General features: G+C 40.0%; 2 protein-coding genes across 2 annotated transcripts; both read right to left on the bottom strand.

Moving 5' to 3' along the window:
* Window positions 1-9,578: 9,578 nt before the first annotated feature.
* LOC146382873 (galanin receptor 2a) lies at window positions 9,579-11,772 on the bottom strand. Its single transcript, XM_084932526.1, has 2 exons — window positions 11,638-11,772; window positions 9,579-11,204 (listed from the first exon to the last, which is right to left on the bottom strand). Exon 2 carries the CDS (start codon window positions 11,180-11,182, stop codon window positions 10,259-10,261), a length of 924 nt encoding a protein of 307 aa, XP_084788652.1. The 5' UTR covers window positions 11,183-11,204; window positions 11,638-11,772; the 3' UTR covers window positions 9,579-10,258.
* A 3,041-nt stretch (window positions 11,773-14,813) lies between these two features.
* LOC146382872 (parathyroid hormone-related protein-like) lies at window positions 14,814-17,217 on the bottom strand. The gene is made up of 3 exons (XM_084932524.1): window positions 16,750-17,217; window positions 16,480-16,585; window positions 14,814-15,957 (listed from the first exon to the last, which is right to left on the bottom strand). Exons 2-3 carry the CDS (start codon window positions 16,581-16,583, stop codon window positions 15,561-15,563), a joined length of 501 nt encoding a protein of 166 aa, XP_084788650.1. The 5' UTR covers window positions 16,584-16,585; window positions 16,750-17,217; the 3' UTR covers window positions 14,814-15,560.
* Window positions 17,218-17,756: the final 539 nt, after the last annotated feature.

Raw genomic sequence — 17,756 nt, 5'->3', positions numbered from 1 at the left:
TCCACCTGCTAATGTGTTAGCATATAGCATTCTCCAAATGACTGTCTGGGTCAAGCCAAGGTGTCAGGCCTTGGCTGTATCCAGGGAAACAAACAATAACAAACAAGTTAAGGAAGTGACACATGGCGCTCGCGTATCTGTCAGAGCAAAAAGAAAAGGCTCAAAGAATCCACGGTTGATAGTTCAGCGAGGATGGGCAGCAACGTCCTTCGGGGTATTCATCTGATCCCATTTGATTAGTTGCTAAGAGTATGAAATTGTACTGTGCATGTGAAATTGTACGCACGCACACACACACACACAAAGTATCCATTTAAACCTGTGGATGGATATGCATGTGCATGCAATGAGACACATGCCATTCAGCCAGCAGGGTGCATGAACGCTGACAGTAAGGAACCTCCCATCATTATTAATGGCCTGACCTATGATTGTCAGAGAATCCCTTGGCAACAAGACCAGGTGAGTTCACCGAGCACCTCATACATTAAAAACTTTCTTTTTGGTTTTGTTGAGAGCATTTTTTATCATCATATTTTAATAACTCTGAGAGCAAATATGAACTATATTGATTTTCAAAATAGCACGATGCAAATCATGTAGGAGCTGAGCGAATAACAGATAGCCACGTCTTAAAATGAACACCATTCTTCTAACAATCATATATTACTATAACATTTCAGCACTGCTCACATATTAAGACGAGCACTAACTATATTTCTTGAAAAGGCGTCGATATATATATTAGCCTCGTGATTAATTGCACCTGATCCGTTGAAGCTTGCCTTTGTCTAAATATACACAGGTAGAGTTTCCCGGCTAACCCATTACAGACGTGAGGTAATCACAGTAGCAACTTGTGTCAGTGACCCCCCTTGGCTTTCAGCTCCCCCCCAAGCCCAGGCCAAGAATTTGCCAAGTGTACGTGTGTATTTCTGTAAGCGTGCATCTGGCGCTGGTGCAGCTGGTGAATGAACGCATGTGTGTATCATGTTTGCGTGTGTGAGGGTGTGTTAATAAATAAGTTGAAAGAGGAGTTTTTCTAAGGTCAGCAATGCGAGTCAGCAGGTCCTTCGGATCGGATCGTTGCGGTGCCAGTGACTCTGCTCAAAATGAAATAGGTGGCATTTGAGCCAGTCTGAGGTATGCCCTTCAACGCTGGTGATGACAGCTTCTCAGGCTGGAATGAGTCTATAGCGGTGGAGTTATATCTGGGAAGCTTTATGGTAACTCTGAAGACTTATACAACAATCCCAAGTACAGATAGAGAATGAGGGGGCTGTCAAGAGAGCCCATTTAGGTTCAATTTGAGCCAAATTTACCTAAAGTCAATCATTTTTACAGGTCTGATGAACATCAGATGAATTTTTGACAGCATAATCCATCTTTACTCAAACTTCTTTAGTCATCCGTCCTAGGCGTTTGACCTTCACCACATAGAAATGTGTGAGTTATTAGTGTGACAGTAGAAGGTGGCTTTCTTTTTCCTCCATGCAAAGTGGAAAGTTTCTGTGAGATATGCAACTTTAAGGCATGTCGGTGAGAGCTGGATTTATGACATCACATGTACCAGTGACAGTGGGTGACTGGCACAGGCGTGTTGTGGATATATGGGGACATATTCATCTTCAGCGAGGAGGGAGGAGTAGGAGCGATTTTAAGATTACAAAAGTAAGAAAATTACAAAAGTAATATAAATGCACTGTATAACAACTGCTACAGCAGCAGGTCAATGATGTCTGTTAAATAGATAGTAAGGCTCTGGTTCATTGTGAATTACAGTTATTTCTTGTATATAAACAATGGGTACATTCACACAGTGTATGAATGTGTGTGTGAATGGGTGGATGACTGAATGTAGTGTAGAGCGCTTTGGGGTCCATAGGGACTAAGTAAAGCGCTTTACAAATACAGGTCATTTACCATTTACCATTTACAAAAACACAAAAAGGTTTATGACTTTGTTGATCAAAATGTTGTTTAAATCAACTAATTTTAGTTCAACTAAACATTCAAAATTATTCAAAATTTGAAAAAGTCTTACACATCCTCCTATATTGCAGTTTGAACTTATAGCAGGGGGGTCAAACATAAGGCTTGGGGCTCAGAATCAGCCCGGCAAAGGCACCAATCTGGCCCACTGAATTAATAAAATGTGAACTATATTCACATTCTATAATAAGTTGTATGGCTTTTCCGAACGATTAAAAACCTCCCACCGTGGTCTTTCATACTACACCAAAGTAATTAACTAAGAGATAAACAGTTAAAGTTTGTGTTTTATACACGACAGTCTTGCCAACACGCTGCCAGAACTTCCTCTCTAATTTTAGACATTTATTTCTTACAATTTAAGCCTAAAGAGTCATGCTGAATGATTTCTTTCATTTGCAGTGGCAGAGACATATCATTGAAATTGCACTTCTTTGCCTTATACGAAGATATCTGAGGGAGTTAAACATCTTTGCACTGAAGACAGGGGATTTTCACTGGACTGGCCCACTTAAAATCAAAGTGACCCACAATGTAAAATGAGTTTGACATCACTAACTTATAGAGTACAACAGCATGTGTGTGTTTTATATATGTGTGGGTTTAATCCTATATAACCATTTTTATTACACATTTTAATAATAGGACTGCCTTCATTTTAATCAAGCATCATTGTGCACTGAAAACATTCTGTTTTAAACAAGTTTAACTCCGTTTTAATTTGCACATATCACAACTTGCATATTAGTATCAGTGCATACTTGAAAGAACAACTCAGATACAACCCCTATTTAGGGTTTATACTACTTTAAATACACAAGAGGCCTTCTCGATGTCGCCTACAAGGCAAAGTCATCTTGAATTTTGCCAAAGACTCCTACTGGAATTCTGATCAAGTGATAATGGCTATTCTTAGTCAAAAACTGATACAGTAGGGTAAACTACGTGCAGCTTACAGCATACATTTTGGTCTTCACTCATCAGCCAGTGTATATGGCAAAGATGTGAGGAGCATGCGCAGCTGCATCTAATTAATAGTGTGAAAGTTTTTGCCTAATAGCACCTAAGCTGTGTTTATACCATTCCCATTACCCACTCTGCAAGTGAGGAAAGTACGTAGTCCCCTCACTCTGAGGTGTCTGTACCCAGGGCTTCCACTTTAGAAAGAGGATACCCCACTCAAGCTGTTTGCCAGTTCCTGCATTTTGATAGCCACCACTTTTAGACTGCAGTCATCTGAAGTTGATGTTCCTGTTTTTGCTGATAGGTAATGAAGCATGCAGCAAGACTTGAAACTGGATGCCTCAAATCCAGAGGGCAGGGTTCTTTGGAATTACCTCTGCATGTCCCATCCCACACCTACCTCGGATTATCATTTCACTTCTTGATCAAGCCTTTCCCTTTTTTAGCAGGCAGTGTCGTCCAAAATCCAGGCTGAGGTTGGGGGGGCAACTCCAGGCGGATCAGTTCACAGGAGAACCACACGTGGGGTATTAATCAAAGGTGACTTCAAAGGTCTCAAATTACAATTTTCTTTATTGGTAACTTTATGTTTATATCATTCTCCCCTCAGACTCCTCTTTCTTGGCACTGGGAGCTCCTGTTAGCTGCTGTTTGTATATGTTTGTGTGCACGTTCTCATCATGTTGAGCACAGCCAGAGCGTTTCAATGCATCACACAGGACCTGATTTATCTGCAGTATCTGAAGCAAACTGATTTGCATTTGTAAAGATCTGCTGTTTTCCCTGCTTAAAAATCAATTTGGGGGCTAGGCTGGGCAACAGCTTTCATTTTATACTACACTACTGTAGACTTAAAATACATAAAATAATACTTCATATATGCTTAAGATGGACAGACTGCCAGCAATGCAAACAGACTCCCCCAGAGTGTCTATGTGTATATATAGTAACATTTAACTTCTAAACCCTCATCAGGCAAATGGTTAATGACAAAGAGAAGACCTCTTATACAGGAAGCTTAAGTCATACAGACACCCACATTCTGCAGGTGCTTCACAAGGTGAGACTGAACTCTCTTGTGAGACTGTTTACAAAATTACTATAATTTAGTGAGCTAACTAATAGAACAATATACAGCTTTTACTACTACTGCCTACTTTTGCCTAAGTCATCTTCATGCTTAGAAAACAGCTCGGACTCATCAGGGCATGGATACGGGACCTTTTGATGTGTACTTTGGTGTCTGGCACTTGGAAGTAGATCCTTTGTGTTATGTTTAAATACACTGCTAAGATGGTGAAGGGTTGCTTTACAGGGGGACTGGATATGAACATATACACAGTTACCAGTTGGGGGCTCTGTGACTGATAGAGATAGAATAATGAGAGGAAGAGAGAGTATTTAATGGATGGCTAACTACTGCTGAATACACGTTCCACTATAAACCAAGATCCGTCTCCATTCTTCTGTCGAATACACCACACTTTGGATCTTGTGGGCTGAGGGCACCAGGCCTCTGAATCCCGCAGAAGCTCGATCAGATTAGGATGTAAACTCTAGCTATTCTTGAGCTGTCTCCTCGATGTGGCTGTTCTGCTGGGTCCTTGTTATCAGGGAGCACCGCAGCCATCAGGAGAAGGGCTTGATTTGCAGAGATGCTTGGATAGATGGTATCTGTCAAATTGAAATATGCATGCCAAGGTCTCTTAACAGAACACCACCTTGCTATGAAAAGATCAATATTATTTGCATCACTTGTCAGTGGTTTAAATGTTTTGGGTGTAACTGAAACAAGAAAATAAGCATCATTAGGTTTTAATACCCCTTTTTTGTCATGCTGCTCTGGTCACAAGTTGTTTTGGTGTCCTGGCAAGACCAATGCAAGACCATGTTCAGAGTTTTGCCGAGGGTTGACCCCAAAATTTTCACATTTTCAATCTTCACATTACCTGCCGTGTCACAGTGTGTGCTGCAGTGTGTTCTGCACTGTCAAAGGGCTGCTGGACTCTGATATTAGGTCAGCCTGGAATCATCCGCATACAAGTTGTTGCCATGTGGCAGATAGTCTCCGCCAGCCCACATCATGGAAATCTTGTGTTTTCTCTAAAATAAATGCAGCATTACCTCAATGTGTTCATAAACAGGGTCACCTTAAAGCAGAGGGGCTGATCTCCCTCTCTGCTTTCACTTAGCTTTCTGTTATTTGTTTTAAGATGATGCAGGGTGCTTGATGGTCCTATTGTATTTCTGCAAAGCAGCTTCTGAGCCCAGTGGATCTTTGGGTTACTCACATAACCGATGGATAACTGGTTTTGTGATGACATCACATGCTGAGCTGACCTGGGGTGCTTTGCAGTTTGTTGCACTTTGTATTCCAACTAAGAGTCAGTCAGCATGCTAAGAAAATAAACGCACAGCATGGTATATTTAACAGCCTCTCTTTTGAAGAGCCACCACTTCATAGTTCGGCTATTGTAAACACAGCACAATAACCTCTGTAAACCCTGTCATATTAAGAATTTACACTCGTGTTTGTGTCTGTATAGATGCTGTATTTTCATCTTTCAACAGTGCTGTAATTGAATCCTGCTCACAGAGCAACCCTCCGCAGTGAACCTTAGAGACTCCTATAAATAAACCGGCAACTCTCCTTCAACACTTGCCTATACGGCATATGGAATGATTAGCTCATGGCTGGAGCCCTCTGATCTTACAGTGTGTAGCCACAACTATTTTCTGTCAGCTATTTGCATTGCTTAACTCGGGGATTGCGTCAAGAATGGGGTCTCTGAGGAATTCATAAAATGTAGCTGTCTTGCTGTGTGTGTTGGCCAAACATTAACTTATTAATATTGATGTGTAACATGATATTGTATAAACAGGATAATTTGTTACAAGAAATGTTTGTAAGAGGACTTATTAAGATTGGTCAGTATAACTGTATAAATTGTTGTTTTGATCATTAAAAAGTGCAGTGAAATCTGCATTGATGGCAGCAATAGATAAAACAGATGCGTTTAATCCCTTTGATTTTTGCGCTGGCCTGTAAAGACTTTGCTATGACATGTTCTTAATACTAATCTTGTAACCTCTACACTGTGGCAGAGGATCTTTTGGCATTTTTCTCCTGTGTTAAGGAAAGTCTTACATGGATCAAGAAAAAGGATGGACCAGCTAAGCTGCCTGCTCTATCCTCTGAACACCTTGCCATCACCGTGACTGAGACAGTGGTCACCTTTAGGTGCCTGTAGTAGAATAGCTCCAGCTCCAGTCCCTGCTTTCTTTTCAACTTTCTCATGTGCATGAAAACAACATGGAGCTTTCATGTCAGCTGTAATGGGTAAACACTCTTTACCCATTCTGAATGAGGCCATTTGTGTTGGATTTAAGACTTATTTTAGCGCATTGTTAGTACTTATTTTAACATCATGTTCAACATTGCTGTTGATTCCTTCATTGACCATAGGTGTTATAGGTCACCAGTTATAATGTAAGTATGATGCAGCACAAAACACTGGAGCTGGTAACCCAGTGCACCAGCATTTTTATTCAATAGGAGTATTTTTAGTTTCAAGCACACTGTACAAAAATATGACGCACAACTCTTGTTATGCATTTTACTTTTCATTTATTCAACATTAAGTGGAGTATTAATTTGAGGTAAGCGTTAAACTAACTGTTGGTTTTGTTTCTTTGCTGTTAGATGATTTTATTTTGTTGAGCAGTTAATAAAGCTGCTATTTTGACTTGAGTTCAGTTCATTTCCCCTGTTTTAACTGCTCAGTGTTAGTTCATTTTGTATATTTTTGCATTTTGGGGGTAAATAAAATCCACTTTTTCAAAATACCCACCGTGTCCTCGTGTCTAACCACCTCAGTCCCTCACAGTATACATATTATAAGTAAGTATATATATATGTATATATATATATATATACATATATATATAAGCTATTATATATAAGTATATATAAGATGCAACGTGTGAGCTTCAACTGAGGCCACAACTCAGCATGAGTAAAACTGCATTATGAGGGATGAAAGAACGATGAAGAGGAAAGTCATACAACACTTGCTGGAAGCCAACTACACACTACTGGGGCACTTATTCTGTCAGTAAGCAAACTGAACTGCAAATACAAAGTAAAACACCACACTAACAAAACATGCAAACAAATGATATCACCATCACAAGTGAGCAACCTCCCAGGACAACAACCGCTCATGTGACCTGGGTGCAGCCACCTATCAGGGTATGGCACTGACAACCCAAATACAGAGGCAAAATAAGTGAAAGCAAGCTTTAGCTGCTGCTGATAAGTTCAAAGGTAACGAAAAGAGAAATCTGAAAACACAGGCAGCCAAAGACACCAGGAGTACACACTGAGTAAATCTTACAAGGAAGGGGACACATCCAGGAACATACACAGATCCTCTGCCAGAGAGGAGACAGGACTATATTTAAACTGACGACTGTCTGGGGACTGACAAACAGGAGAGGAATGAGATGAAGGTAAAAGTGACACAGAGGTGAGATAATCACAAAACAGGAAGTAAAACAAGACAAGAATGCAAAGAAAGCTTTAAAGAAAAATGGGAAATAAACAAAAAACATCACTAGAAATAGGACTATCATTAAACACACAGAGAGGGTAGAAGTTCTTAGTAGTGTTCACAAGGGGTAACACGGGAAGATATCACATCATATCACATCAAAACTGCAAAAACTAAACAACACAGTAAAAATCTAATTACCACAGCAGCAATAACAACAACTACAGTGAATTAAACTGATTTCAAAATAAAATAAAACTTCCATACAAGTGGACCTCTGCGACCGGAGGAGTCGTCTCCTGTTGGCCATTAGAGAGGAATTTTAAAGTTGCTTCGTATTTACTTAGTTTTTCATACCTCTGAGCTACATCCATGTTTTCTTGACAATTTTTGATCTATCCTCATACTTAAAACACTCAAATAGCTCTGATCGTATTGGCTATTGTTCCACAAAGGACCAACCAATCGGCTACGACTGCACAACTTATAGCCTGGCAAGCTATTTAATAACCAGACATTGTTACCTATAGTTTTTTCCCTGCTAAATTGTATTAGCATCCTCTAGCTTTGCCACGATAAAGTTATTTTGACAAATGCCATCAGAACAAGTTCTTTATCACTAATCTTCCTCTGAAACACTCCGTGTGCATTCTTTATTGTCCCACCACATACAGCATAGGGACTGACTACTGGCCTGACTGGTCAGTACAAGTCAGGCCAGCTGCCCTTGCTGTACGGTAAAGAGAAGGCCAAAAGTCAGGGGGCGAGCTGACAGAGGGAGGGGCTGGTTGTCTCCTATTACTTGCTGCCAGAACTCAGCCAGCCTCATTATAACTTCTCTCACTCTGCTTTCTGTTTAACCACAACACCTGATACACAGCCATCATCTTACACCCTCCACAAACTTTAGGCCTGTCTCATCAAAGAGTGTGAACATAGATGTGGGCTTTTATCTGGGACCTGTGATCTTTTTGTGAAAGAGAAATATCAACCGCTGTTGGCGGTGTTGCCATGTGGTTAATCAGCAGCTCTTGAAGGATTGAGCTCATTTTTAAATGAACATTATTGGTAAGGTTTGATTGTGCAGTTAGGATGTGGTTAAACCCCCAGTAAACAGCTGATCGCATCACCTTATATCATGCAGTCACTGCCCTCAGACAATCACAAAACAGCATTAAGAGAAATATCAAATACAAAATCACGCTTACATGAACTCTCCAGTGTGAGAGTTTGGACCCGAGGCTTTCGAGATGTCACTTTTGATGGCTCAATTGAATTGTGTGAAGGTGAAAGCTGCGGCTGACCTCTGGGTTCTTCATTACATGTAATGTAGTGTAATACTACTGGATCATATAGTCCATATTTAATAGCCATTAGATGCCAAAGTAGCAAAATTTACTGAATGATTTATGGCTGTTTGGAAGAATAGCTGCTCTGTGAATGGAAACCAGATTTGTGGCAGGGTGGGTGGGGGTATGTGCACACATGTGTAAAGAGTAACAGGAAGCAGACCAGCTTTCTCAAATAAATCATTAAATAATTACATTTCAAGTTTCTCTCCAAGCAATATTCTACTTTCTGTGTACTTTATGACAAAAAAAAAAAAATGAGTATCAATATCAGCTGGTTTCTAGTAAGTCTCCCACCCTGTCAATGAACTCAGTGCCCACCATCTTTGACTGCAGCCCCTGGTGGTAACCTTAATCACACACGAGCTAGTTCTACACCTGCTACAGGCTCTGATTAGAGTGGCCCTCCACCTCAAAGCTGGTCATCAGAGCCGAACAAGGACTACAAATTCCACTTTTTTTCCAGATGGATGAGACTGGAGTGCTTTGAACCACAGGATGAGATCCTCTCTGAATGATATGGAGTACTGTCACAACAGCAACCTGAACACTGCAGCGTGTTTTATGAGGCTTGTTATTATATTCCTAGAAACAGAAGCGAATATTTAAGAGAAACACTGCGGCAAAACAAAAGAAAAAGCAAACTGTGTGCAATCAGTGTCCTGACCTTTTATCCATCCATCTGTTTATTTATTGTTAAAAACATAAAACTACAGAATAATTGAGCTGACCATCATATTAGTTTTATTCTGAAATTTTAGTGTGTAAGTAGTGAAGGTAACAGTGAAAGATTGTGTACAAAGTTTCTCTTAAAAAAAGTGAAGGAAAAAATCCAAACAGGGATACAAAAACATTCAAGCTTCATGGTGTATTAAGTCTGAAAAACCTCTACATATTTTTACATTTACACCACAAATACAGACGGTTTCTCTATGATTGTGATCTCATGATTCTTGTGAATGTGTTTCTGTTAAAACAGATACATTGTAATCAGATCTGTATTAATCCTCAAACACATTTCAACATGATGGGGAAAGAAAATTTCCAAATGACATAATACATGACATGACCCCCCCGATGGTGGTGGGAAATCACAGTCATTTGTAAAAATAAAGTAGGATATTGTTTCAAAGACAAATTGTCATTAAGATAGCGATACAGAAACTGATTCCTCCTGCTTTTTAAGGCACATAGCAGATGTGTCACGCCTGAAAATAGACTTTTCATGTCTACTTACTTCTATATTTAAAGCGCACACTTGGAATGGGAAACTGAAATAATCACAAATGTCAACAACAGCAACAACTAAAAAAAAATGGCAGACACAGCAGAAATTTTGATTTGTACAAACAGTAACTGTAACAAAAAGGTGTCTTCAGCTCACAAACAAATCAGCTGACTCTAAAGGCTGTCGGTGGTAACGCTGGTGACCTGCGGCTGCACCCTGTTCCTGTTACAGCTGAAGAGCCAGGCTGCCCTCCTGTGGCGGTAGCGCTTAGACAGCAGCACATAGAGCACTGGGTTGACACAGGGGTGCAGGTATTGGAGCACAGTACAGATAAAGTGGAATATATCCCAAGCCGCTCTGTGGCGATACAGCCCCAGGTACACACACAGCTCCAGCACATAACTAGGCAGCCAGCACACTGAGAAGGTAGCTGCAGCCAAGAAAACCATGACAGAGGCTCTGCGGGTGTTTTTGGCACTGGACACTGACATTACGGGACTCTTGTGGAGAAACAGAGCCAGACGGACATAGTTGAATGCAATGACTAGCATCGGAATAAAGTAGTAAAGTACAAACTGGCTTAGGACCACTTGGTAGTGGTGCTCATGAATGGTTGGAAGGCAGAAGGTGAAGTTTGTCAGGTTTGGGCCCATGCTCTTTTTGGTAGCAAACATTCGCAGAGGCAGGCTAATAAAGAAGCTGAGGGCCCAGACCAAGACAAACATAAGAATGACCAGATCCATGGTGGGAGGCTGGTACGGGTTGGTGATGATCATGGCTCGGGTCATGGACACAGCGCACAGCGAATAGGTGCTAGCTGCCAGACTGAAGGCTAGCAGGAACTGGTAAACCTTGCAGGAGATGTCACCGAGAGGCCAGGAGTGACTTACAGCAGAGTGCAGTGTGAAAGGGATGAGCAGGAGAGTTAGGAAGTCAGCCAGAGTCATGCTGAACAGAAGGATATCGAGCAGGTTCTTACGCAGTGTGTTGTACTTGGCAAACAAAGAGAAGACCAGCAGGTTGGCACACAGCCCAATGCCCAGGATCACACCACAGGTACAGGCAAAGATTAACCCATAGGTGTTGGGAACAGCCATGTTGTCATCGGAGTGACATCATCTGTCAGAAAGGAATGACATTTGGATTTTGAGATTTGGGGTAAAAAAGAACAATAAATTAATTAGGGAAATAAAAGGCGGATTAATGACTAAACAAGCTGAAGTCCTGTTTATGTCACATTTACTCTGCTTAATGTTAACACACAAGTGACAGCTTCATCACATGTCACCTGTAAGGCTTGTGTAGACCTACGTGTCACAGTAAATGACACATATATACCAAAACACATATATGATGCAAGGCAGAGTAAATGTACTGATCAACACCTTTGTTTACCGACAAGCCAAATTTATTTCAATATCACTTTAAGACAACGCTGAAAGCTACTAAATATCTACATTTACACTAAATATAGTGTTAAACAAATTAATATGGTTTAACTCAGACGTGATAGCATTGGAAAGAGACATCAGGTTAATCATTTTTTACTTACCATTGTTGTGCCTCCATTATTAGCTCATGTCCACAAGTGAACTAACCTCATTATGTAAAATGGAAAATTTGCTGGTTTGTATCCCGTTAAAACAAACTGAAGGGAGATGTGAGAGCCTCTCAGGACTCATTACGAAGTGTGATCGCTGAATGTGAAGGCAAGAAAGGCAAACATTACTTGGGCCAGATTGATTCTGGTTGACTAGGTTTAAAGAGAAATGGACTCTGGTCACTCTGGGAGAGATCAGTGATATACAGTGCATACGTGTTTTGTTAGCATTCATGTTTCTTAGTTTTGTTATATGATGTTTGAAGCTCTGTAGTCTAGCAGTACATGAATAGACACTGGCCTATTTAGGGACATAAAAGGTGCTTTGTAAAAGGTCTGGTCTGGCAATTAATCATCAAAGCTAACTAGGCACCTATGTAAACCTGAGCAGATGATAAACACACTGATAAATGTGAATGCCCTATAAGATGTGTGGCAACAGCAGCAATGAGCATTGCAAAAGTAAACAGTAGCAGTTTTTCTTTAACCTCTAATCAAACAAAAGTGTTGATCATTTCACTAATGTGATATTTGCAGTACGATAGTGATAAGCTTTACTTGAGGGTAGGCCACTGCAGTAGGCCTACCTTCAAGGGTAGGCCTACTGCAGGAGTTCACAACCAATTCACTGTATTTATATGAAATGTTTAATGTCTGAGTGCGTATGCCCTGTGAGCCAAACACTTCCTGTCAGAAGTCTATTTATAACTAGAAACGTCTGTTCTTGAACACAAACAACAGAATGAAAGCTTTTCCAAGATTTGGCAGTTCAAGCTGACACTGTGCCAATTTCACTGTTTTATGTTTGAATGTGATATCTTAGCCCTGAGATGTTTTTCTTGAGATTTTCTTATTATTCATCACAAATGTTCACTTGGACTCAAGGACTGATTAGATTTTACTTTTACTTCATAAAACAAGTTCTTATTCTAATTCTTACAAAAATTTTACACAAATTTCTAATAGGATAAAATGATAAAATAATAATGTTTTAAAACCAAAAGGTCAAAGTTCACCTTCACTACCCCATAAAACACTCCACCACAACTAAGGAACAGAGGGAAAGATGGATTTATGTTATCTATGTTTCGTAAGTAGGCGCAGCCGCGACCTGTCTTTGATAGCAACAAACTAGCATTAGTATTAGCTTCACAAGCTTTTCACCAGTACTTACCTGCAGAGTGCATTTATGGATATGTGTGGACCAAAGAGAGGGAGCAAAATACTCAAAACTCTAGTAGTTTAAAATGCTAACTAGAAGAGTAAAGTTCATTCATACTGCACAAATAACATTTTCAAATCAACACCCCTAATCCCATAATATGGCCAGAGAGCAATGTCAAAAAAAAAAACCCACCTAGCTCATTGATTATGTTCTCTGTTCTTTCACGTCTCTAGGTATTAATTTTTCTCTGCACTGTTTGATTTCTTCAGTGTGAGCTGCAGGCTCCTAACGGTGGCTTTATCAGGCTTTCCACAGCTTTTATGACTCATTTTAGCTAATGGTGTACACTGCTGCTCTTAGTTCAGGATAGCTGACGTCGATGCATCTGCTAACCCCTCCATTATCGGTGTCTGTATCTTACGTTCAGTGGCTGTTAAAGTGCCACGTGTTCTCAAGTGGAACATTAACAGCTTCATTGTGTTCTGTTCATGCCAAAAGTCAACAACACTGTTTTTTCACGCTGCTACCTTCAGCAAACATTTTAAACGTCTGTTTTGACCCAAATGTTACACTTACTATTATTCGTACTATTTTATCTTGATAATAATACAGCATTTGTAACTATTTTTCAAAGACTTTGAGGGAGAACTTACTATGAGCACTATAATAACAATATAATATAATAATTAATCAGTTATAGGATAAATAAAACGTTTTTTCAGAGAATGTTGTAATCTTATATGATTCACAGAATTCATGGAATATGTTTCTATTCTGAAGTGCTGGTTAAAATAAAAAAAGCAACTTGGTAGTGATCTCAAAGGCAACACACGGTCACAATAGGCTCTTCTAGCTCAGATTAGTTATTGATGATGCAAATAATCCCTTGTGTTGTCAGAAAATGTATATATTGCATACATACATCTATAGGATATAAAAGAGTACTGTACGCCAAGTTTACTTATAATGGGTTGGATCCCCTTTTGCTCTCAGAACTGCCTTAACTTTTTATGTTAAAGATGCTCCTCAGGAATTTTGGTCCACGTTGACATGACAACATCACACAATTACTGCAGATTGGTGATGTGAATCTCCTGTTTCATCACATGCCAAAGGTGGTCCAGCAGGTAGAGATCTGGTGACTGTGGAGGCTGCTGAGTGCAGTGAACTAATGATCACGTTCAAGAAACCAGTTTAAGATGATCTGAGCAAGTTATCCTGCTGGAAACAGCCATTAGAAGACGGGTACACTGTGAAAAAGCGATTACTGGGCAACATTACTCAGGCTGTGGGATACAAGTGATGCTCACTTCATTTCTAAGGGGCTCAAGTGTGACAAGACGATATCCGTAACACCATTATACCACCAGCAGCTGGAACCATTGATACCATTGATGGAGCCATGCTCTCATGTTGTTAATGCCAGATTCTAGCCCTACCATCCAAATGCTGCAGCAGAAACCTAGACTCATCAGACCAGGCAACATTTTTCAACTATTCTATTGTCTAGTTTTTGTGAAGTTTTGTAATTTCTATCCTTGGGTTTTTGCTCTTAGCACAAGTCCTCTCTAAAGACTTGAGCTGTGACTTGAACCATGGTTTTAGAGGATTATTACTCTCTTAGTAATTTGCCATTTCTAACTTTTCTCCTATTTTCTACATTTGTATAATTTGAATAACAAATTCACAATTATCAGTGCCTTTATAAGCTTCTTTTTTCTTTTTTTTCTTTTTTTTTTGCTTTCTTTTGGTCTCACAGTCAAAAATTAAATATTCAAACCATTAAATGCTTTATTTTTAGAAGGAGTCCCAATTAATCAAATTGTTTGAATAATTTTTCTCAGCAAATCATTTTGGCTGCCAGATTTTCCATTTGAGCTGCATATATCCTGGTAATAAAGACACAGAGAATAAAAAAAATAGCTCTAAGGACTACATATTTAATGTTTGAATAACTGGAAAATTATACAGTATGCCCTCAGTGCACGTGCAGAACATTGTCCAGTAGATGATTCTGGCTTAATGTAAAAGAAAAATCCAATGTTAAGTGATTTAAGTGGGTTTAATGAAGCATACGCTGAGTTATCTAAGGTGTGAAAGAAAAGCAGGACCATCATAGAAAAAAAAAATTACTAAACCATAATCTCAACCACAAAAGAACATATACAGGATATAGCTAAAGTGCATTATGGAATTTAGTCAGCAGCACTGAAATACATTCACAAAATAAATATACATTTTAAAGTACAATAAATTATGAACTGATGTATTCATTGACCAGTTTGTTGTGTGTAAGTCCATAACGGTCAGCACTCAGAGCCAAACAAAAAGCAGGTTGCCCAGCATCGCATTATTTGTAGAAGTTATCATGTATAGGAAATAAATACTTCCTCCCGTGCTCTACTTGCATACATCTGAAACTACAAAACATATCACTGCTTGGAAGTAAATCAGGGCTGCAGAGTTGTAAAGATTTTCCAAATAAATATGGACCTAAGCAGGTGTTATCATGAAACTAAAATGAAGTGTGAGATTGTTTTACAGCAAAAATACAAACAACAAAGCCAAATATTAATATACAAGCACAAACTCAGGGTTAAGATATAAAGTGACTGAGTCTGGCATCGTTAGTCTGTCAGGCATCAGTCAGCCTGCGTCAGTGTCTTAGTGCAGTACCACATAAAGGGTACTGTTTTTTAATTTTTTGCTTTTAGATAGCCATCCGTGGTGGCGCCTTTGTTAGAACAGACCGTGCTCGCCTCCTCTTCTTATCGTTTTCTCTACGCCGGCCCAGCCTCACCTTTTTTTTCCTCTTGGTGGCAACTTTAAGTGACTCCTTATAAGCCTGAGCTTTGTTGGTCTCCTGAGGGAGGTTAGGGCCCACTCTGTCCTGCCTGAACCTGTCAGAGAGATCTTTGGTGGCCCCCGAGGGCTTCTGGTGGTTTCCACTGAAGCTTTGGCTCGAGGTTCTGCTTTGCGCAGGTGGAGCACGATCATCAGCTGTGTGCACCTCCTCCAGCAGCTCGTGTAGCCACATGCGGCGCGTGTACTCATGTATGGTGCGGCCCTTATCATGCATCAGCTGGGCGTGGCCTACTGACCTCTTCCTTACAGCAAAAAAAAAAAAGTGCCAAAGTTAGATTAAATTGTATCAAAAACAAAGGTAGTAAAAAAGCCACATGGTGGACTATTAGAAATCCGTTTCAGTCTCTGATATCTCTTAGATTACTGCTGAATATTAATCCCAGAGGAATATATAATTTCCTCTAGGATTAATAAAGTGTCTGATTCTCAGTCAGTCCCTGATTTAAGAACTTTTTTTGTTCCAACTTTAAATTTTATTTGACATCTCAGTGTTAAGTTAATAGAAGAAGTAGTTGGCTATTATAAATTTTAGGTCAGGCTTTATGAAACCTCAATACAGTAGGTGGCAGCATAAACAAGTGTGAGAGCTGTCACTAATCTGAGTTTGATATGGATCTAAAACAGAGAAAACATCCCATGCCTTACTTTAAAATATTCAAACTGTAGAAAATCTCAAATATTTTTTTCTTAAATTGCCAGCTTTTCGAGATCTTGCATAGAATCTGTTTATTCATTTTTTTAAAGGTATCACAAAGGTAACTCACATTCTGCTACTAAGTGCATCAACTGGTCTCCCATCGAGAGTCACCGGAGAGCACAGCAAGAACACAGCCAGACTCCACTGATGAAGCACGACTATAGAGCACATCCCTGAGGCAAACACGAAAGCAACACAATAAATATCATCAGTCTCTCTAATGAGTAATGAATTAATCCTAAACTGTGTCTGTTTTTTCAGTAGAGTTCGTTTCATCTGAAAAATGACACACACAGCCTTTAAACAGTCCTCTAAAAATATAAACATTTAAACTTACTTTGTTTCCAGTGAAAATCCCCCCCAAAAACCGTAAGCTCTTAAGTGTTGATGTTCTTGCAAAAATGATTTCACAAAAAAGATGTGTGAAAATTAATGTGCCAAACACAATTTGGCCCATTCAGAACTTGTGAGCAGATCCATTGGTGTAAATGTAGTCTAGGGAAATCCCCTCCGAGTCGGCTCCATTAATTTGCCTCCCAACAGTGTGTGTTAAGCTATTTATAACTTCCCAGTGTCCGAATAAAAGTGGGATAAAGATAGAAAGAAGAGAAGCCCATCAGCTGCAGAGCCACAACTCTGCTCAGTCCTGCAGTAATCTCATGTGAAGTCGCACTGAAGCATCATCTGCGGTAGTCAGAGCTGCTGAGCCAAGCTGAGAGCTCTGTGTGTGAGCCTGTGTGAGTCCGTGTGAGAACAGGCACTGAGAGAAAGTCAAACTCCTCTTTGGGTGAAGATGCATGCGCTACCTCAGCCCCTACCCATTAAGTCCAGTGCTAACACCCTGCCCAACCTCCCAACCCTCACCTCACTCTCACTCCCCACCAACCCTTCACTCACACCTGCTGTGACATGAACGTGGCACTGATGCAAAGTCCAGTCACACAACAAACAGCGTACTGAAAAAAAAACTAATGAATAAACATATATTTAGAGGAATTTCTATGGAATTTCGCCATACTTTCAAAATGCAGTCTACTAGTATTTTTTCATTGGGTGCTCAGAAATGACAGGTGTGCACCAGTGTAGGTAATCACGAGTTACCAAGCAGAGAGTGAATGGTATAAGGGGAGGGGCAGGGTTACTCCAAAGTAAACAGCCAGGCCTAACCACTTTCCCAGGGGAGAATGACCATAACCTCAGAGAAACCCAACCCACAGCCTCTCACTGCAGACCATTCAGTTCACCTCCACTCTGCCTCTGCAAACCAGCTCACCACCGAATGGTTACAGTGGGTTCTGAGGTATCTTTCATATTCAGCTCATAATGAGACTACTGAGGTTTGCA

The sequence above is a fragment of the Perissodus microlepis genome, chromosome 7, assembly GCF_051167445.1.
Source record: "Perissodus microlepis isolate ML-2025 ecotype Zambia chromosome 7, ASM5116744v1, whole genome shotgun sequence".
NCBI classification, from domain to species: domain Eukaryota; kingdom Metazoa; phylum Chordata; class Actinopteri; order Cichliformes; family Cichlidae; genus Perissodus; species Perissodus microlepis.
Note: the sequence above shows the minus strand (reverse complement) of the source record. Positions and strands in the feature narration are given on the sequence as shown.